This window comes from Theropithecus gelada, chromosome 11, assembly GCF_003255815.1.
Source record: "Theropithecus gelada isolate Dixy chromosome 11, Tgel_1.0, whole genome shotgun sequence".
In the NCBI taxonomy this organism is placed as follows: Eukaryota; Metazoa; Chordata; class Mammalia; order Primates; family Cercopithecidae; genus Theropithecus; species Theropithecus gelada.
Window position 1 is genome coordinate 69,908,510 of NC_037679.1, and position 21,849 is coordinate 69,930,358.

Sequence of the window (21,849 nt, forward strand, 5' to 3'; positions counted from 1 at the left end):
AGACTTCTCCTCATGTCTCATTGGCCACATCTGGGTCACATGTCCATCCTTAGACCAATCATTGACAAAGGGAAATGGGGTTACTATGATTAGCAGGAACCAATCATCAGTCATCCTCTGGGACTGGGCACATTGAGGGGGTAGAAAATCAGATTTGTGTTAGGAAGAAAGAAGTTAGGGTATTCTCTGAGGCTTGCTAGCTGCTGTAAAAAATACATCCCCACATTTCATTGGTTTAACATAACAGAAGTTAATGTTGCATTTGTGTAACAGCCCAGTGAGGATGTTCATGGTTGGCAGGTGACTTCCTCTACAAGTTGATCTGGGGACGTGTCTTGTGGCTCTGCTTCCTATAAATGTCAGATGGGGCAAGAAAGGATGGAAAGGTCACACCCACTTCTTAAAAGTAATGGTCTGGAAGTGACAGACTTCCCCTCTACTCACATCCCATTGGTTAGAATTCATCAGAGAGCCCTGCCTGGATCCAAGAGGAGCAGGGAAGCGAAGCCCTGGATGGGCAGCTAACTCAAACAACAATGCCACATGAAGGGAAGTGACTGTTGGGGAGGCAATGAACTGATCTCTTTCAGGCTGATCTTATCTCATCCTTGCTTTTAAGAAGCATCCAGGCTGGGTGTGGTGGCTCACGTCTGTAATCCCAGCACCTTGGGAGGCTGAGGTGGGTGGATCACCTGAGGTCAGAAGTTCAAGACCAGCCTGATCAAAATAGTGAAACCCCGACTCTACTAAAAATACAAAATTAGTTGGACATGGTGGTGCATGCCTGTAATCCCAGCTACTTGGGAGGCTGAGGCAGGAGAATCACTTGAACCTGGGAGGCTAAGGTTGCAGTGAGCCAAGATCGTGCCATTGCACTCCAGTCTAGGCAACATGAGCAAAATTCCATCAAAAAAAAAAAAAAAAAAAAAAGGCAGCATCCAGTCTTTTCCAGATCTCTTTGCTAGTCACTTTCCACTAGACACTGCCTATACTTGAGCACAAATCATTTTCTGAACACTCCTTTCAGTCACTTCCTTCTCACCCTTTGCCTGGGCAGTTATCTCTGCCCAGAATACCCCCTTCCACCCTCCAACTTTTCTTTTCTGCCTGGTGAACTCCTATTCATTCTTCAAAACCCAAGTTAAAAGTCATCTTTGTGGAGCCTTTTTTACTGTTTTGTCCTAGGCAGGATTTATGGCACTTCGCAGGCTGACTTACCACTGAATTCCACACAATGTGTAGCATACAGTGGGGGCTCAGTTTATGTGCTAAATAGATGTAAGTATTTCAGGTATGAGAACTCATTTGGTTGCAAGCAATAGAAAATGCATCTCAGGTTGCTTTAATGGAATATACTGATTTCTGTAATTGGACATTACCCAGAGGTATGTTCAAGCTTGGCTAAATGCAGGTGCTTGGATGATGTCCTCAAGCCTCAAGATTCAGTCTGTCTTCATTTTGTCTTCTCTATTCCATTTTAGCTTGGTTCTCAGTCTCTGCCAGATGGCTGTCAACCCCTCCTGACCTTATCCACCGAGGTTCAAGTGCAGCAGGAAACAAAGTCTCTCTCTTCATGAGTGTTCCAGCTTAAATTCCACCATTCACTCCGGTTGGACTAGCTAGCTTCATGTGCCCATCCACCCCTGAAGAAATCCCAGGCTAGAGGGCTGAGATCATGCAGACTGACCAGGATCTGGTGCTCTGACTTGCCCATCCAGAGTCAGATGCCCCAATCTTGAAGATGGTGGGGTATGGTCAGCCCCCAGGAGTGCAGGAAGGTGTGGCTTCCCATGGGAACGTCAGGGTATTGTTACCAGGAGATAGAGGAACACCCCTCTCACCCTTATCAACATTCACCACCCTGCACCTTCACCCTCTGAAACAATCCACATCCTGCCATATCATCCCAGCCACTGGGTACTGAGCACTTACGATGTCCCAAGCACAGTGCTGAGTGCTGAGTGGCTTACACACTCAAATGACATGGCTTCTAGAATTTCTCCCATTTTCCAGGTGAGGAAAATGAGACCTAGAGAACTGAAGTGACTTGCCCAAGGTTGATAAGTGGCTTTGGAGGAATTTGAAATGAAATCCGATGACTGGCACAACCAATGCTTTAAACCATTGCATGGCAGGACCCTCAATGGTGGCAAAAATGGAATTTCTGCTTTTGGAACCCAGCTCCTGCAGTCTGGAATTGGCTGTGCAGCGGGTCTCACAACCTCAAAGGATGCGTGGGATTAATGCTGTCCCTTGCTCTGAATAACTATGGGCCAGATGAAGTTCAAGTGGTGACATGATAAGAATACTGACTCCTGTTCTAAGATGGGAGGGTGGGGATTCCCCGACAGCTGTAGCTGAAGTTGGGCACATTTCTGTTTAACTCCATCAGGGGACACACTGCCCTGATGCCTTGTTTTTTGAGATGGAGTCTTGCTCTGTCACCCAGGCTGGAGTGCAGTGGTGCGATCTTGGCTCACTGCAATCTTTGCCTCCAGGGTTCAAGCAATTCTGTCTCAGCCTCTTGAGTAACTGGGATTACAGGTGTGCATCACCACGCCCTGCTAATTTTTTTGTATTTTTTGTAGAGACGGGGTTTCACCTTGTTGACCAGTCTGGTCTCAAACTCCTGACCTCAAGTGACCCACCCACCTCAGCCTCCCAAAGTGCTGGGTTACAGGCATAAACCACTGTGCCCGGCCCCCTGATGCCATTTTGCCCCCTCTTTGGGTACACAGGGAGCAGGAGGGTAACTGACACACCGCAACCATCTGCCCAGCTCCTAATAATAACTGGTGAGAGAAACAAGTTCCAGGCAAACATTGCTTTAAAACCAATAAGTGCCTTTTATCACACCCGGGCAGCCATCTGGGTATCCTCCTCATGTGCCAAGGTGTGGGTGGAGGAAGGGATGGCAGGGGGAGGGAGGAGGTGCCGTTCTGACCTGCACCCCCCAGCAGGGGTGGCTTACAAGTTCTCTTCCTTTCGCCACCATGAACAGGGCATTGCAGAGAGAGAGAGAGAGAGGCAGGCTCACTGGCTTTGAGCTCCCTGGATACAGTGTCTGAGTGGAGGCAAAGTGCGGTTCCTTCAAGATGTCTGTGGTAGGTGATGCCAACTCCTGGCCACAGAACACCTACTACGGGGTCAGGCACTGTGCTGTCCACTTTACACATGTTAGTTCATCTCATCCTGACAACAGATCTGTGCTCGCCCATTTCGTAGGTGGGAGGCTAGAGGCTCAGAGACATCCAGTAATCTACCCAAGTTCCCACTAGATGGCACAGCAAGAGCTTGAACCCAGAACCCCAAAGAATACCCTCCCCCGACCAGAGTATGCAGTTACAAGTCAGTCATCTCTCCACCCTAGCAAGCCAGGGTGGGTTTTCCATGTAATAGACAAGCAGCTGACATCACCCAAGGGAAGGTATTCCACCTCCAGCCCTGGCCCAGCCATCCCCACTGCCCTTCACCCTTAAGCCCATCTGTGGGCTTCTGTAGCCACCTGACCCACTACGGCCTCCCACTCCCCTCCATCTCCCCCAGTTGAAGAAGCACAGAAGAAAAGACTCCGACACTCCCCAGGAACTTTCGGAGAAGGCCAAAGAGCAGCAGGCAGAGGCAGAGCTCCGGAAGCTAAGGCAGCAGTTCAGGAAGATGGTGGAAAGCCGAAAGTCTTTTAACTTCCGAAATCAGCAGAAGATCGCGAGTCAGTAGTAAGTGATGGTTGGAGTTTCACACTGAGTGACCTTGGAGGAAAGTTGGGGTTGGGTTTCGTGGTGCTTGTCTTCTGCCTTGTGACCCCTGGGGCAGGGAGCCACCTCTGAGCCCCATTGGAGGACTCATGGTCTTTTATCTGCAGAGCCTAGTTTCAAGAGAAACCCACTTGAGATGGCTTCAGTGGAGAGGGGGGATTTATTATCAGAATGCAGGGTGTTTTGGGGACCCCCGGGGGCTGGGCACCCAGATCTCAGGGAAGGACCTAATTGAGGAAGGAGTTCTGGTTTCTGTTTTTCTCCACACATGACTTTTGTTCTCTCTCTCTCTGAATTTCAGCCCCAGCTGGTGAGAAGTGGCTGCTCCAACTCTTAAGTTTACCAGCTGCACAGAGAAAGGGTCTTGAATCAATTCGAACCCCACATTCCCGGGAGAGGGAGACTCTGATAGGCTCAGCTTGGGTCAGGGGTCTCCTCCTAGTCTAATCAGCTGTGGCTTGAGGGGGCAAGGGACACAAAAATGTCTGGGGCTGTCACTCCCTTGGTCCAACAGGGAAGTGGAGGAGTTCCCAGAGAAGGTGGAAACCCCAGTGACATTTCCTAATTGTGTGTCCTTATGAGAACTGAAAGATAGAATATTTGAAATTGGGTTGCATCAGAAATTACAGAGTGTATTGTTTCTTTTCTTTTCTTTTTTTCTTGGAGATGGAGTGTCACTGTTGTTGCCCAACCTGGAATTGGCAATGGCATGATCTTGGCTCACTGCAACCTCTGCCTCCCAGGTTCAAGTGATTCTCCTGCCTCAGCTTCCTAAGTAGCTGGGATTACAGGTGCCCACCATCGTGCCCTGCTAATTTTTGTATTTTTAGTAGAGGCAGGATTTCACCATGTTGGCCAGGCTGGTCTCAAACTCCTGTCCTCAGATGATCCACCCACCTCGGCCTCCTAAAGTGCTGGGATTACAGGCGTGAGCCACCGCGCCCGGCTGAGTGTATCATTTCTTCAGGCAACAGAAAGGTGTTCCCTGGGGTTAAATACACAAACATTAAACAGGCTTTCTTAGATTCCCTCCAAGGGAATGTAACTCCTTAGCTGCATCCATATTGTTTATAAAGGCAGAAGCTGTCCATTGTTAGAAAGGAAATCTTACTGTTAGATGTGAAGTTCACAGGATGGGGAAAAGGAATTTTTATTTTTTATTTATTTTTTTAAGACAGGGTCTGGCTCTGTCACCCAGGCTGGAGTGCAGTGGTGCCATCTCGGCTCACTGCAACCTGTCTCCCAGACTCAAGCGATTCTCCAACCTCAGCCTCCTGGGTAGCTGGGATCACAGGCGTGTGCCAGCACGCCTGGCTAATTTTTTGTATCAATGGAGTTTCACCAAGTTGCCCAGGCTGGTTTCAAACTCCTGAGCTCAAGCAATCTGCCTGCCTATGCCTCCCAAAGTGCTGGGATTACAGGCGTGAGCCACCATGCCTGGCCTGAAAAGGGATTCTTTAGATTTTCCATGGATTCAACTTACTCAGGGCCAGGACTAGCCCATAAGGGACCTCCATGTGAATTTTTTAAAAAGCACACTTTCTCAAGACACTTTACTGCCATCTGTTGGAAAAATTGTCATTATGTAGAGATTTTGTTAGAACAAGAAAGTGTCTCCCAGAAAAGTGTAATAAATCTACAAAACAGTGGGATGTTTTCAAACTGGTGGTGCTTCCGAGGGCTGTACAGGCCACAACCTGCACATCTGTGGCTGGCTGACCTGATTCTCAAGCCTACCTCTGGTGTGCATCAGGAAATGCCTCCTTTTGATGTGTCTCTGACAATTTTTTTTGAATTTAACCCTTCTTCACCCCAGCCCCACCCCACACACAGGCTTCTGGATCTACTAAGTCCATCCATTTGATCTGGTTTCACTTTGATGGAACTGAAGGGAAGGAGGGTGGAAGAATGGAGAGTTTAGGTTCTTATTATTTTATTTATTTATTTTTTGAGATGGAGTTTCCTCTTGTTGGCCAGGCTGGAGTGCAATGGCGCGATCTTGGCTCACTGCAACCTGTGCCTCCTGGGTTCATGCAATTCTCCTGCCTCAGCCTCCCAAGTAGCTGGGATTACAGGCATGTGCGACCACACCCAGCTAATTTTGTATTTTTAGTAGAGATGGCGTTTCACCATGTTGGTCAGGCTAGTCTCGAACTCCTGACCTCAGGTGATCCACCCGCCTCGGCCTCCCAAAGTGCTGGGATTACAGGCATGAGTCACCGCACCAGGCCAAGTTTAGGTTCTTTCAAGTGAAATACCCATACAGTATTTAAGGAGGCACTTTTCCCCAGTGCTGACCCTGGCTTACAACATCCAGAGAGTAACTTAAGGTTTTGGGGCACTTCACTCCCTTTATACCAGTTCCAGCCCTACCTGCAAGACAAACTTTCCTTTTGCTTTTACCAACCCTCTCTGAAAACCTCTTTTTTTTTTTTCTTTTTTTCTTTTTTTTGAGATGGAGTCTTGCTCTGTTGCTCGAGCTGTAGTGCAGTGGTGCAAATTCGGCTCACTGCAACCTCTGCCTTCCACGTTCGAGCGATTCTCCTGCTTCAGGCTCCTGAATAGGTGGGGCTACAGGCGCCCACCACCACGCCTGGCTAAGTTTTGTATTTTTAGTAGAGAAAGGGTTTCGACACGTTGGCTAGGCTGGTCTTGAACTCCTGACCTCAGGTGATCTGCCTACCTTGGCCTCCCAAAGTACTGGGATTACAGGCATGAGCCACGGCGCCCTGAAAACCTAACTCTTGTAGAGTGTTATACTCTCTTTTTTCTCTCCACCTTAACAAAGACACTCACCCCCTCTTCCCTCCCACTCCCCGCCTCCTTCCAGGAGGGGCTTAAGCAGGGGAGATGAGTCCCCAGGACTGTTGAGAAGACAGGTGGTCATTGGCCAAATGTGGCTATTTACATTTGTAATTAATTAAAATAAATAAAATAAAATAAAATTTAGTTCTGCTGAAATAGCCGCATTTCAAGTGCTCAGTGATCACTTGTGCCTAAGTGGATACTATGGGCCCCTCAGAGAACATTTTCATCACTGCAGAACTTCCTATTAGAACGGGATCTACAAACTACGGCCAAATCTGGATGGCTGCCGGTTTTTGTCAATAAAGCTCTATTGGCACACAGCCATGCCTGTTGGTTCACTTTTTGGCCCGTTACAGAAAAAGGTTTGCCACCTCCTGTCCTAGGACATTCTTTTTTTTTTTTTTTTTTTTTTTTGAGACAGGGTCTCACTCTGTGTCTCCCAGGCTGGAATGCAGTGGCACAATCTCAGCTCACTGCAACCTCTGCCTCCTGGGCTCAAGCAATCCTCTGACCTCAGCTACTTTTAATGTATTTGTAGAGATAGGGCCTCACTATGTTGTCTAGGCTGGTCGCAAACTCCTGAGTTCAAGCAATCCTCCTGCCTCAGCCTCCCAAAGTGCTGACATTACAGGAGTGAGCCACTGCTCCAGGCCTGTAGAACATTCTTTTTTGTTTGTTTTTGTATTGTCGAGATGGAATTTTTATTTTTTATTTATTTTTTTGAGACAGGGTCTGGCTCTGTCGCCCAGGCTGGAGTGCAGTGGTGCGATCTTGGCTCACTGCAACTTCCGCCTCCCAGGTTCAAGCAATTCTCTGCCTCGGCTTCCTCAGTAGCTGGGATTACAGGTGCCTGCCACCACCCCCGGCTAATTTTTTGTATTTTTAATAGAGATGGGGTTTCGCCATCTTAGCCAGACTGGTCTTGAACTCCTGACTTCGTGATCCACCAACCTTGGCCTTCCAAGGTGCTGGGATTACAGGCATGAGCCACTGCGCTGGGCCTGTAGAACATTCTTTGCTATTCTATAGCAGTGTGTCCAAAACTGTTGAAGCATCTGGACACTTGATCTTGTAATGAAGCAGGTTCTGATCCAATTGGTCCCAGGTTGAGCACCGGAGATTCTGCATTTCTCCAGGCTTCGAAAGGACATTCAAGCTACTGATCCACAAACCACATTGGGCAGTGGGTGTCAGTCTCCAGACTGCCAGAAACTCAGCTCCTGTGCCATTTCCCCTTGTTCCATTGTTGTGCAGTCTTTCAAGCTCCCTTTGCTCTTTTCCAAATCCCAGTTTTCCCACATCCCAGTAGACAGGGAAAGGAGGAGACTCGGATCAGCTCATTTCATCATTAGCACCCCAAGGAGAGAAACTGCTGGAGCTTAGAGGCTACTATGCATCCCTGTGTTGATGCAAACTTGAAAAATCCTGCCTGGCCAGGCGCGGTGGGTCGTGCCTGGAATCTCAGCACTTTGGGAGGCCGAGGCAGGTGGATCACATGAGGCTAATAGTTCAAGACCAGCCTGGCCAACATAGCGAAACCCTGTATCTGCTAAAGATACAAAAATTAACCGGGCATGGTGGTGCACAGCTATAGTCCCAGCTGCTCGGGAGGCTGAGGCAGGAGAATCGCTTGAACCTGGAAGGCGGAGGTTGCAGTGAACTGAGATCCTGCCACTGCACTCCAGCCTGGGCAACAGAGCGAGACTCTGTCTCTAAATAAACAAAGAAAGAAATAATCCTGCCTGATGGTTTGCTCCTCATTACTGGAGCTAATTGGCGGTGAAGTCTGGAAAGATGGGCTGCAGAATCAGACAGGTGCCAGGGAGTTGCTGGCAAAAGAAAACCTGGGGGCTTCCTCCATGTCTGGGTAATGGCGTTTGACAGGCACAGCTGCAAATCGTTCCCTAGGAAAAATACCCACTTCAGAGAAGGCAAGGCAGCAGGAAATCATGGTGAACCGGGTCTCAGGTGATGAGTCTTCCAGACCTGGATCTGAGACCCTGGACACGTCCCTTTTGCCTGCTTGCTTAGGTGGGAAGTTCCTCTCTCCCAGTCTCCTTGCAGGACTGATGTGCCTGGAGTGCTCCATCAAGGTAAACTCAGGGGTTCGGGGTTAATCACGGGCTGCTTTTCCAACAGCAAGGAGATCCAGAGCCTGAAGGCAGAGCAGGATGAGATCACCCTGCTGTTGAGTCTCATGAAATCCTCGAGGAACATGAATCGGAGTGAGAAGAACTACATGGAGCTGTGTCTCCTGCTGCAAACCAAGGAGGACTACGAGGCCTTGATTAAATCCCTGAAAGTGCTGTTGGCTGAACTGGATGAGAAGGTGTGGTCTTTCTCTTAAAGGGTTAACCAGAACATAGAGCAAAGGGGAGGAGTTGGGGTGCATATTCATGATGGCTTAGGCCAGACCTCACACCCCAGTATCGCAGTATCTCCTCTGGACAGCCCGCTAAATGTGACTGCTGCTATCGTCTCGCTACCCTTGAGACCTCTGGGCTCCAGTATCCAGGCTCAGCCATACCAATCCATCCCTCTGCCGTGCTCCCCAGCGCCACCCGCTGCACCTAGGATAAACCCCCACAGCTGCACCCTATCGATTAGAAGAGGCTTGGTTATGCTGCAGGAATAATGCCACCCTCTCACGCATGCTCAGTGGTTTAAAACTTAAGTTTAAGGATTCTTACTTGTTGATGCTACATAACTGTTGTGGGTTGGGTAAGAGCCCTTATATCTTCTCACACTGGGACTAGGCTGAAGGAATAGCCACCATCTTGAACATTGCCAGGTGTTATGGGAAAGAAAGAGTTCTAGAGGGTTTCATGCTGGCAATTGAATGTTTCAGTATGGAAGTGAAACATGTCACTACTTCTTTTTTTTTTTGAAACAGAGTCTTGCTCTGTTGCCCAGGTTGGAATGCAGTGGTGCAATCTTGGCTCACTGCAACCTCTGCTTCCCGGGTTCAAGCGATTCTCATGCCTCAGCCACCTGAGTAGCTGGTATTACAGGCATGTACCACCATGCTGGCTAATTTTTGTATTTTTAGTAGAGACAGGATTTCACCATGTTGGCCAGGCTGGTCTCAAACTCCTGACATCAAATGATCTGCCTGCCTCAGCCTCCCAAAGTGCCGGGATTACAGGCGTGAGCCACTGTACCTGGCTAAAACACGTCACTTTTGCTCATGACCCAGGGGCTCAAAATAGTCATGTTTTCTAATTATGGTAACAAAAAAAAAAAAAAAGAGAAAGAGAGAAAGAAAATAAAAAGCAAGAGAAAATAGTCACGTACGGGACCCTACCCGTCCACAAAGGGGTCTGGGAAGTGCCACCCTCTCATTATCTGGAAGACAAAGAGCTGGAGGTATTTGCAGGACAGCATTAATGCTCATGCCCCTTACCATGGCTTGAAAGGCCCTGCGTGATCCAGCCCCTGCCTACCCCTTGGCCCACCTCAGGGCCTTTGCCTGTGCTCCCCCACTCCCACCCCTTCCTCTACTCCCCCTTGTCTTTCAGGTCTCAACTTAAATGTGACTTTCTCAGGGAGGCCTTTTCTGTGCCCCGTCTCCAGTTTATACCTCTCTGTGTCAGTCAGGTTCTGGCGGGAACACAGAGCACCCCCAGCAGGGTATTTTGAGAACAGTTTAACTCAGGAACCATTTAAAAGGATGTGGGCATGAGTAGGGACGTTGAAACACTAGGGTTCGCAACAGCGGGGAAGGGGGCAGTGGTCTGGAACTTGGAGAGCCTGGGGCAAGCCAGGGGAAATGGCTCCTCTTTCTTCCAACCCTCTGATCCTCAGTGCAAGGGAGCCCCTCAGGGATGCAGCCAGGTCAGCCCATTAGGGCACAGAGCAGTGGGTCTGGGGGGCAAGCAGGGGATCCCATGGACTCCACAGTATCCTCTTCATAGCTCTTCTCGCCATTGTCATGAGGCCTTAATCTGGTGTTGTTTAATGGCTCCCTAAGCAGCCTGACAGCTCCACAAGGGCGAGGACCACATCTGCTTTGTTCCCTACCGTGTCACCCCTGCCCCCAACCCTGTGCCTGTCCCAGTGTCCCGCACACAGTAGATCCTCAGTAAACATTTACTATTTCTATTATAGCATTAATTAATTGCTATAAAGAAGTGGCTGAGACAGGTAATTTATTTATTTTTAAATATTTATTTATTTATTTATTTATTTATTTATTTTGAGACAGGGTTTTTACTCCTGTGGCCCAGGCTGGAGTGCAGTGGTGCGATCTTGGTTCACTGCAGCCTCTGCCTCCCAGGCTCAAGCAATTCTCCTGCCTCAGCCTCCTGAGTAGCTGGGATTATAGGCATGCACCCCCACGCCCAGCTAATTTTGTATTTTTAATACAGACGGGGTTTCACCATGTTGCCCAGGCTGATCTCAAACTACTGACCTCAGGTGATCCACCCACCTCGACCTCCCAAAGTGCTGGGATGCCAGGCGTGAGCCACTGCATGCAGCCAAGACAGGAAATTTATAAAGAAAAGAGGTTTGGGGCCGGGCGTGGTGGCTCACGCCTATAATCCCAGCACTTTGGGAGGCCGAGGTGGGCAGATTACCTGAGGTTGGGAGTTTGAGACCAACCTGACCAACATGGAGAAATCCCGTCTCTACTAAAAATATAAAGAAAAGAGGTTTAATTGGCTCACAGTTCTGCAGGCTATACAGGAAGCATAGCAGCTTCTGCTTCTGGGTAGGCCTCAGGAAACTTATAACTCATGGCAGAAGGCAAAGGGGGAGCAGGCAAGTCACATGGCAGCAGCAGGAGGAAGAGAGAGATGGGGAGGTGCCACACTCTTAAACAATCAGATCTCATGAGATTTCACTATGACAAGACAGTACCAAGGGGGATGGTGCCAAACCATTCATTAGAAACCGCCCCCCACCATCCCATTGTCTCCCCCAGGCGCCTCCTCCAACACTGAGGATTACGATTCAGCATGAGATTGGGGAGGGACACCGAGCCAAACCAGACCACTACTGAATGAATCTGGAAATCTCTTCACGTCTTTTGTCTGCTTCAGACCCTTCAGAAAGTTCCTGTTGTTCTTTCCATAAAGGCCCTACTCCCCAGTGGGGCTGCATCAGCTCTGCCTGCCTCTCTCACCTCCCCCCTGCCCCCACCTGCTCTGTGTTCTACCCACAGAGGCCCTCTTCGTGTCCTTTGAGCCCACGGTGCTGTCCCTCACTTCCAGGCCCTTGCATGTGCTGTTCCCTTTGCCTGGAGTGCCTTTCCCTGTCCTCTTTGCTTGGAGACCTCCTATTTATCACTTAGGTCTCAGCTCAAATGCTATTTATTTATTTATTTATTTATTTATTTAAACAGAGTCTCACTCTGTCACCGAGGCTGGAATGCAGTGGTGTGATCTTGGCTCACTGCAACCTCCACCTCCTGGGTTCAAGCGATTCTCCTGCCTCAGCCTCCAGGGTAGTTGGGACTATAGATGCCTGGCTAATTTTTTTTTTTTTTTTTGTACTTTTAGTAGAGATGGGGTTTCACTGTGTTGGCCAGGCTGGTCTTGAACTCCTGACCTCAAGTAATCTGCCCTCCTCTGCCTCCCAAGTGTTGGCATTACAGGTGTGAGCCACTGTGCCCGGCCTCAAATGCTATTTCTGTGGGACGTCATCCCTTCATCTTTCCCCACTAGATGCTCCTCCTACTGTGTGTGCCTGAAGTACCTTGTGTCTCCCATCCCCTAGGGCTTGGCGCCCCCTTTGTGGCTTGTTTCCAGTCCTAGAATGTAAGTTCTCGGAGGGCAGAGACCCTCTGTCCTGATTATTGTCATCACCCACCCCTGCTGTCTGACACCAGAGCAGGTGTTTAATAAACACTGGTGAATGAATAAATGACTGAAAGATGACCAAGGAGGCAATAAAGGGAATAAAGAGAAAAATTGAAGAAGAGCTGGTGCCATGGGTCTTCAGAAGCATTAGGAAAAGGCAACACAGTGTGGGGTCCTCAGAAGTTTCTGGGGCTCACTGCCCAGTGCAAACCGTCTTTGCCCAATTTCATTCCAGGGTGGAAGTTCCCAGAATCCCTTCCTCCTATGCCCACCCTCGATGGGCAAAGCCTCATCCTCACAGGAGGTCACTGGAGGTGGGGACTCCCCAGGCCCTACCTGGCCTTCCTCGCAAAATAGTTAATAAGCTGATGGGAAGACAGCATCTTGCTTAGGGAATATAATTCTGCACCAGCCACAGCCTTGGAGAATGTCTTCCCTTGGGCAGAGGCTGAATGACTCCCAGCATCACAAAAGCAGCATCTGACATAAAGACTCCAAAGGAAATCCAACTCTGAATGTAATCATGAGAGCCACCAGGAAATGCTGATGCCACAGCTTCCCTTGATGGGGAGCTGGAGCTGGAGGACTGCAGGCCCAACTCTAGTGGGGGCCTGCCTGCCTTCAGAGCAGGTGATGGTGCAGTCTGGAGATGCCACCGTTGCAGATATGAAAACAAATTGGTTGTTTTGTTTCTTTTCTTTTCTTTTCTTTTTTTTTTTTTTTTTTTGAGACCGTCTCACTCTGTCACCCAGGCTGAAGTACTGGGGTGTGATTTTGGCTCTCTGCAACCTCCACCTCTCGGGTTCAAGCAATCCTCCCACCTCAGCCTCCCGAGTAGCTGAGATTACAGGCACCCGCCACCATGCCTGGTTAATTTTTGTATTTTTAGTAGAGATGGGGTTTCATCATGTTGGCCAGGCTGGTCTCAAATCCCTGACCTCAGGTGATCCACCTGCCTTGGCCTCCCAAAGTGTTGGGATTACAGGCATGAGCCACCATGCCGAACTGTTTTGTTTTATTTCATTGGTGAGTTAGTGAGGGTTTGCACTGGGGGCGCTGCCTGTGCACGGAACAGAAGGAACACCAAAGCAGAGCAGGGGGCCTGACCCCACTGTGTGTGTCAGAGCAGGTGAAGCCCTTTAGTCTTGCTTTGAGTGACGCGCGTGCGTGTGCGTGTGCGCGTGCGTGTGCGCGTGCGTGTATGTTCCAGCTGAAGTCCAAACCACGGCTAGTATCCATCGTAAACAGCATTCATGTGCCTCACCAGTTTGTGTGAGACCCAGCAGTTCCCTTGACACCTGATCTCCTGAGCTGCCACTTGCATGATGTACCAGTGAGGAAAGGTTGGGCTGCAAGTGACAGAATTCTCAAGTGGAAGTAATTGAGAGGGTAGAGGTTTGCTGTTATCACATAACAAAATGTCTGACTGGAAACAGGCTATCCCAGGGATTTTTTTTTTTTTTTTTTTTTTGGAGACAGTCTTGCTCTGTTGCCCAGGTTGGAGTGCAGTGGTGCGATCTCGACCCATTGCAACCTCTGCCTCTCGCGTTCAAGCAGTTCTCCTGCCTCAGCCTCCCTAGTAGTTGGGATTACAGACACGTGCCATCATGCCTGGCTAATTTTTGTATTTTTAGTAGAGATGGGGTTTCACTGTGTTAGCCGTGCTGGTATTGAACTCCTGACCTCAAGTGATCTGCCCACCTCAGCCTCCCAAAGTGCAGGGATTACAGGCGTGAGCCACTATGTCCGGCTTCCAGGGATGGTTTAGCATCTCTGCAATGATGGTTTGTCTTTTTCTCTCTGATCCTCTTTACTGGTCTGCTCCTCATGGTCACAAGGTGGCTGACAAAGCATAGCTGGCATCAGCTTCTGCCATAGCCACATTCATCCTCACAGAACCACACTCAAAGACATGAAGATGAGATGGGAGAGAGTATTTCACAAAATCCCTCTGGCAGATTTTCCCTCATCAGCCATGGCTGGCATATATGCCCATTTCAATGTCAGTCACTGACAAAGGGAAGTAGAATTTCCAGAACTGGCTTTGAGTAGACCAGGGGTAGCAAATTACAGGCCGAGGGCCAAATCCAGCCTATCTGTTTATAGTCTTCCAGCAAAGAATGGTTTTGACATTTTAAATGATTGTATTAGTACCTGGTTATAACCTCTTAGTCCTTGGAGCTTAAAATATTTACCATCTGGCCCTTTAAGAAAAGTTTTCTGAGTCCTACACAGTTGCGCCTGTGGTCCCAGTTACTGGGGAGGCTGAAGCAGGACGATCTTTGAGCCCAGGAGTTTGAGACCAGCCTGGGCAACATAGCAAGACCCTGTCTTAAAAAAAAAAAAAAAAGAGAGAGTGGGAGCCGTGACTCATGCCCATAATCCCAGCACTTTGGGAGGCTGAGGCGGGAGGATCACCTGAGGTCAGGAGTTCCGAACAGACCAGCCTGGCCAACGTGGTAAAAACCCCGTGTCTGCTAAAAACACAAAAATTAGCTGGGCATATGGTGGCACATGCCTGTGATCCCAGCTACTTGGGAGGCTGAGGCAGGAGAATCACTTGAACCCAGGAGGCAGAGGTTGCAATGAGCCAAAATCATGCCACTTCACTCCAGCCTGGGCAATAGAGTGAGACTCCATCTCAAAAAAAAAAAAAAAGGAAAATAAAATGTTTTCCACTTGGCTTAGGCCAGTGATGCTCTATCCCCTGGAGCTGGGGTAGAGACCACCTTCCCTGGTAGATGACTGGTAATAAGGAAATGTTTTGTCTCATATGGCAGGAAGTGCAAAGGTAAGGCAAGCTTCAGGGTTGGTTGGTTTAGCAGCTCAATTTTGCTGTCAGCTATGTTGGGTATTATCCTTTGGCTGGGGCAAGATGGGAACAGCAATTTCAGGCACCACACCCAGACTGACACTACCTTCAGGAGATGTACCCTCTCCTCCAATAACTCTGTTTTAGGAATGAGAAGACTTCTTCTAGAAGCTTCCTTAGCAGACATCCCTTCCCAGTGCAGAGGCCCCAGCTGGTTTAGTCCCGCTCACTCTGGAATCAATACATCACAGGCAGAGGGGGTAGAATTCTCACGGTGGCCTTGGATATGGGAGGAACAGATGTAGGGGGCCACCATCCACTGTGTCTACCACAGTCCTGGGTGTCACCTCTGCCAGCTGTCTGGCTCTGGGTCACTCTTCTGTCTTCCACTGGGCACTTCTTGCTGCCTAAAATCCATTTTTCATCAGGGCACTGTGGTTCCATGACTCTAAATGTGGATGTAGACCAAGGATCTCAAACTGGTAGATCTCAGGATGGATTAAGTCTGGTTACATGAAGGCTTTGGCCCATTTATTGTTTAAGATTTAATTAGTTGACAACATGTTAATAATTGACAGATGTTCAGCATATACCAAAAAAAAAAAAAAAAAAAAAAAGAGACAAAGAAAAAAGAAAAAGAAAAAACAGAGAGATTTCATAAAGAAATAAGATTTCCGGCTTCTCTTTTTAGAAACTGAAAGATCTGGTGACATCAGGCCTGAATTTTTATAGAACAACCATTAACTAAATAGCGTTGTGGGTGACACTGACAACTGTTCCCCTATTGTCTACTTTTTCTTCTCTAACAGATTTCTGACCTTGTTCAAGCTGGTCTTGTGCCCAACTAAAATGCTCTTCCCATCTTCCCTTGCAGCTAAGGGTGGACAATGAGTTTTAAGAGGAAGTCTGTTGGGGTTTCTGGGAAAATCTTGCTTTCCAGAAAGATGACCTACCTCTTCATCTGTATTGCATTTTCTACTTTCCTCCCTGGAATATGACTGTGAAGGTCGGTGCAATGGCAGGCATCTTTTAACAATAAGGGAACAGTCAGGTGAATTACAGAGATCTTGTCCTTCTTACTTGAGCTATGGAACTTAGCTCAGCAACTTTTTTTCTTTTTTTTTTTTTTTGTGAGACAGAGTCTCCCTCTGTCACCCAGGCTGGAGTACAGTGGTGCATCCTTAGCCTACTGCAGCGTCCACCTCCCAGGTTCAAGCAATTCTCGTGCCTCAGCCTCCCAAGTAGCTGGGATTACAGATGTGCACCACCATGCCCAGCTAATTTTTGTATTTTTAGTAGAGATGGTGTTTCACTGTGTTGGCCAGGCTCATCTTGAACTTCCGACCTCAGGTGATCCACCTCCCTCGGCCTCCCAAAGTACTGGGATTACGAGCAGCAGCAACTTGCTATGAGAAAAAGATAAACCGTAATTTGCTTAAGCCACTCTTTAGTTGGGCTTTCCGTAACTTACATTTTTTCTTAACGGATAACAAGCTGGTGCCCCTTAATATAGGGTGCACACATTCTAGTTTGCTATCATCTCTGTCATCCTGTCATGTCTATTAGCTGGCCCACTTTTGTATGCCATCCTCCTGCCCACATTTTTCAGCCCACTAGTGTAAATTTTTCTCTCAGCTTCCCATGATGATAGCTGAGACTGTGCTGTGTAGACTTTCTGAAGACTTGGGGATAACCAAAGGGAATTAAAGCTCAGGGATGCTAACATGGAATCCCAGATGCAACTGCTAGCAGAATTCACCAGCCCAGGCTTTGCACAGGGCCCCTGATTCCCAGCTGGAGGCTAGCAAACTTTGTATTTCACAACACTGAGCACTTAAGCCTTCCTCATCTAGAACTCCTCACTTTCAGAACAGGAACTGAGCTTTAGATTATCCTCATCAAGCCACCATCTTGACACAAACAGGAACAAACCAAGTGGCTTCGAATGTCATTGTCCCTTTCATTCCCTGTTGCCTTTATCTACCAGGGTTCCAAAAAGATATCTCAGAGCTTAGTCTCAGCTCAGCCTCCAAGAAGAGAATGTGCCTCTGTTGTGCTTAGGATCTGGTACTTACCAGTCTTGAAGGGCACTCTTCTTTAGATACTAGTTCTGAAACTTCTCTAAGGCCTTCTGGGACTTAGCATTAGCCATCTGCTTCTAGATGGGGTTGAATATTGAGGTGGGGTTAAATATCTGAAACTTCTCTAAGGCCTTCTGGGACTTAGCATTAGCCATCTGCTTCTAGATGGGGTTAAATATTGATAATGAAGATATTTGCCTGGGTGTAGGCTAAGGCTGCATCACGGGCTGGTTATGCACACTGCTAGCAGTGTTTCTGAATACCTCATATGAGAAACTATGGAGTGAAGTTTCTGAGACTGGCTGCGGAGCGTTTGGGTCTGGAGAACTGGGCTGGCATTACGAGGGTATAGAGAGACACTAACATTTTTTCCTGCCAGCCATGGCAGGGTAGATTTCACTTATTTGAAGTCAGACTCAGTCATCCTAATGAGTAAAGTGGATGGTGTGTCAGGAATACTTTTGACTGCAAGTAACATAATACCCAACCAAGGAGGCTTGGACAAAAGGATATTTATCAATTATTTTTAATAAGTTTTTTTATTTTGGCATACTTTAAAATTTACAGAATGGTTACAAAGATAATATAGTTCTCACATACCCTTCACCCGGCTCCCCCTAATGTAAACATTGTACATTACCATGGGACATTTGTCAAAACTAAGCAATGAATGTTGATATGTTACTATTAACTGAACTCCAGTTTTTATTGGAGTTTCTTTTCTTTTCTTTCTTTCTTTCTTTTTTTTTTTGAGACAGGTCTCGCTCTGTTGCCAGGCTGGAGTGCAGTGGTGATCTTGGCTCACTGCAACCTCCGATTCCTGGGCTCAAGCGATTCTCCTGCCTCAGCCTCCAAAGTAGCAGGGATTACAGGCACATGCCACCACATCCGGCTAATTTTTGTATTTTTGGTAGAGACGGGGTTTCACCGTGTTAGCCAGGATGGTCTCAATCTCCTGATCTCATGATCTACCCGTCTCGGCCTCCCAAAGTGCTGGGATTACAGGCGTGAGCCACTGTGCCTGGCCGCTTGGAGTTTCTTTATTTAAGACGGAGTTTTGCTCTTGTCTCCCAGGCTGGAGTGCAATGGCATGATCTCACTTCACTGCAACCTCCACCTCTCAGGTTCAAGCAGTTCTCCTGCCTCAGTTTCCTGAGTAGCTGGAATTACAGGTGCCCACCACCATGCTTGGCTGATTTTTGTATTCCTAGTAGAGACGGGGTTTCACCATGTTGGCCAGGCTGGTCTCAAACTCCTGACCTCAGCTGATCCACTCGCCTCAGCCTCTCAATGTGTTGGGATTACAGGCATGAGGCACCACACCCGGCCCTTTATTGGGATTTCACTGGTGTTTTCCATTTATGTCCTTTTACTGTCTCAGGATCTAATCCAGGACACCACTTTGCATTTAGGTTATTTACATTTTACTTAGCAAAAAGTCCTCTGGATGTAGGTGGCCTCAGTGTTGTTTCATCTGCTTTAAAAGACTGTGGCAGCCATGCCTTTCCCTGCACCCCAAGAGGATGCAGCCCTCCATCCTCTGCTCCATCTGCATTGCCTCAGAGGGAGAGGTGTCCCATTGCCTTTCTATAAGGCCAGACCCCTCCTGTGTTAGGCCTCCCTCAGTCGCATCCCCCATTATTAGGGAAAGACCTCGCTCCATCAATGACAGCCCTGCTCTCATCTTCGCCTTCTGTTTTGTCAAGGTATCCCTCCCTTGCCTCTTTTATCTCAAAATAACCTGAAAACTGAGCACAAATGAAACTTAAAACACAACCCACCTGCAATCCCAAATTATTGCCAGCTTCCCCCTTTCTAGAAATTTCTAGAAAGACTCGTCTACATTCCCTGCTTCCCTTTCTTGGGCAGGTGTTATTTCCACCTCCATCTGTGGTGATGGGAAGAAGTCACCTCCACTGAAACTGCTTTCTCTGGGGTCACCAAGGACCTCGACCTCTCTAAGCCCAGTAGCTTTGCCTCAGTTTCCACCCCGAGACTTTGAATCTGTGAATGCCAAACTTACAAGCAGGAAAGGACCTCCCAAATACACAGCCCGTTTGTGGATCCCTTTAGGACAGTGGTTCTTAAACCTATCACTCCCAAAACCCATAACACCCATTTCTCCCTTTCTCTCTCTTTCCTTTCCTTTCCTTCCTTCCTTTCCTTCCCTCCCTCCCTCTTTCCCTCCTCCCTTCCTTCCTTCCTTCCTTTTTTTTTTTTTTTTTAACAGAGCCGTGCTCTGTCACCAGAGCAAGACAGTGCAGTGCTGTGATCTCAGCTCACTGCAACTTCCATCTCCCAGGTTCAAGTGATTCTTGTGCCTCAGCCTCCCAAGTAGCTGGGATTACAGGCACATGCCACCACACCTGGCTAATTTTTGTAATTTTTAGAAGAGACAGGGTTTCAGGCCGGGTGTGGTGGCTTACACCTGTAATCCCAGCACTTTGAGAGGCTGAGGTGGGTGGATCACTTGAGGTCAGGAGTTCATGACCAGCCTGACCAATATGGTAAAACTCTGTCTCTACTAAAAATACAAAAATTAGCCAGGTGTGGTGGCACATGCCTGTAATCCCAGCTACTTGGGAGGCTGAGGCAGGGGAATTGCATGAACCCAGGAGACGGAGGTTTCAGTGAGCCAAGATTGTGACAAAGCAAAGACTCCATCTCAAAAAAAAAAAAAAGAGAGAGAGATAGGGTTTCACCATGTTGGCCTCAAGTGATCCACTCATCTCAGTCTCCCAAAGTGCTGGGGTTACAGGCGTGAGCCACCACGCCCGGCCTCTAACACCCATTTCTTTTCCTTTCTTTCTTCTTCCCTTCCTTCTTCCGCTGAGTTGTTAATTACACATGGTGAGATGCACATGTCTTAAGGATACAGCTCAATGAACTGATACTTAAGTATATACTCAGGTAATCATCACCAAGTTCAAGAGGTAGATTATTGCAGCATCCAGAAGACTTCCTTGGTCTCTTTCGCAAACCACCCCTGAGGAACCTCATCCTGATCTCTGGCATCATAACTTTGTTCTGTCTGCATATAGAATTGCATGTAAATCACCTCTTCCAGGATATGCACTTTATAACTGGCTTTTTTCATTCAACATTATGTCTGCCAACACCCTTTTCAACAGCAAATAATTATCCCTTTACAATCCTGAAATGAAATCCATAAATGATAGAATATTTTCCCTTTACTTATGCTTTAAAATCAATATGATGCCTTAATTATAATATAAAGAAGAAATAAAAATTATTTGTACTAAAATGATGTTTATTTTAATATGTGAATGTCCTCATCTGACTTACCTAGAACAGGGTCAGCAAACTGTTTCTGCAGGGAACCAGATAGTGAATATTTTGGCCTTGTGGGCCACATGGTCTCTGTTACAAGTCCTTAGCTCTGCCTTTGTAGCTCGAGGGCAGCCATAGACAATACATAAATGAAGGGGCATGGCTGGGTTTCAATAAAACTTTATTGACAAAAACAGGTAGTGGGCCAGATTTGGCCACGGGCTGGAGTTTGCAGACCCCTGGCCTAAAAACTGCACTGATAGGCAGAATCGCCAAACATTATACACACTACAGACAGATGCAGGCCGACTGTATCCACAACTTGAAGAACATGATTCAGGCTGTGCTGGTGATGTGATTTTCAGAATGGTGACCAACTCTTAGTAGAGTTACAAACAAATCAAAGAATAATCTTCTCTTAATTGATACAGTGACTACAGTCTTGGATAATTCAGTGTCTATTAGAATTGAATGGAAAATTCTGTGTGTGTACATAGAAACGATAGTTGTTTTTTTTTGTTGTTGTTGTTGTTGTTTTTTAAGATAGGGTCTTGCTCCGTTCAGGCTGGAGTGCAGTGACACAATCATGGCTCACTGCAGCTTTGACCTCCCAGGCTCAAGTGATCCTCCTGTCTCAGCCTCTCAAGTAGCTGAGACTGTAGGTGCGTGCCACCATGCCTGACTATTTTTAGATTTTTTTTGTAGAGATGGGGGTCTCACTTTGTTGTCCAGGCTGGTCTCAAATTCCTGGGCTCAAGTGATACTCCCACCTTGGCCTCCCAAAATGCTGGCCAAATTTTCTGTACCTAGAATCAAACTATCTTTTTTGACCAGATGTGGAAAAGGAGCCAGGCATAGTGGCTCATGCCTGTAACCCCAGCACTTTGGGATGTTGAGGCAAGTGGATCACTTGAGGCCAGGAGTTCAAAACCAGGCTGGCCAACATGGCAAAACCCCGTCTGTACTAAAAATACAGAAAAAATTAGACAGGCATGGTGGTGCATGCCTTTAGTCCCAGTTACTCGAGAGACTGAGGTAGGAGAATCGCTTGAACCTGGAAGGCGGAGGTTGTGGTGAGCCGAGATTGTGCCACTGCACTCCAGCCTGGGCGACAGAGTGAGGCCCTGTCTCAAAAAAAGAAAAGAAAGTCTCAAAAGAAAATAAAAATATAAGGAGGTCTCTCATCTACGTAATATCCAGAGGGGCACTGGGAAGTCACAAGGATGGAGGATAAATCTTGGATGCCTGGTGCTATCTCACATGCTGCAGGGTATGTGACCTCTCGTGACCCACCCATTACA

At 47.7% G+C, this 21,849-nt stretch overlaps 1 protein-coding gene across 1 annotated transcript in view; it reads left to right on the top strand.

Moving 5' to 3' along the window:
* Window positions 1-21,849, top strand: part of CCDC63 (coiled-coil domain containing 63) — a 58,994-nt gene that overhangs the window by 2,843 nt on the left and 34,302 nt on the right. The window contains 3 exon segments of the mRNA XM_025401830.1: window positions 3,002-3,104; window positions 3,547-3,716; window positions 8,703-8,892. Of these exon segments, the coding sequence (XP_025257615.1) occupies window positions 3,096-3,104; window positions 3,547-3,716; window positions 8,703-8,892 (369 nt within the window). The 5' untranslated portion in view covers window positions 3,002-3,095.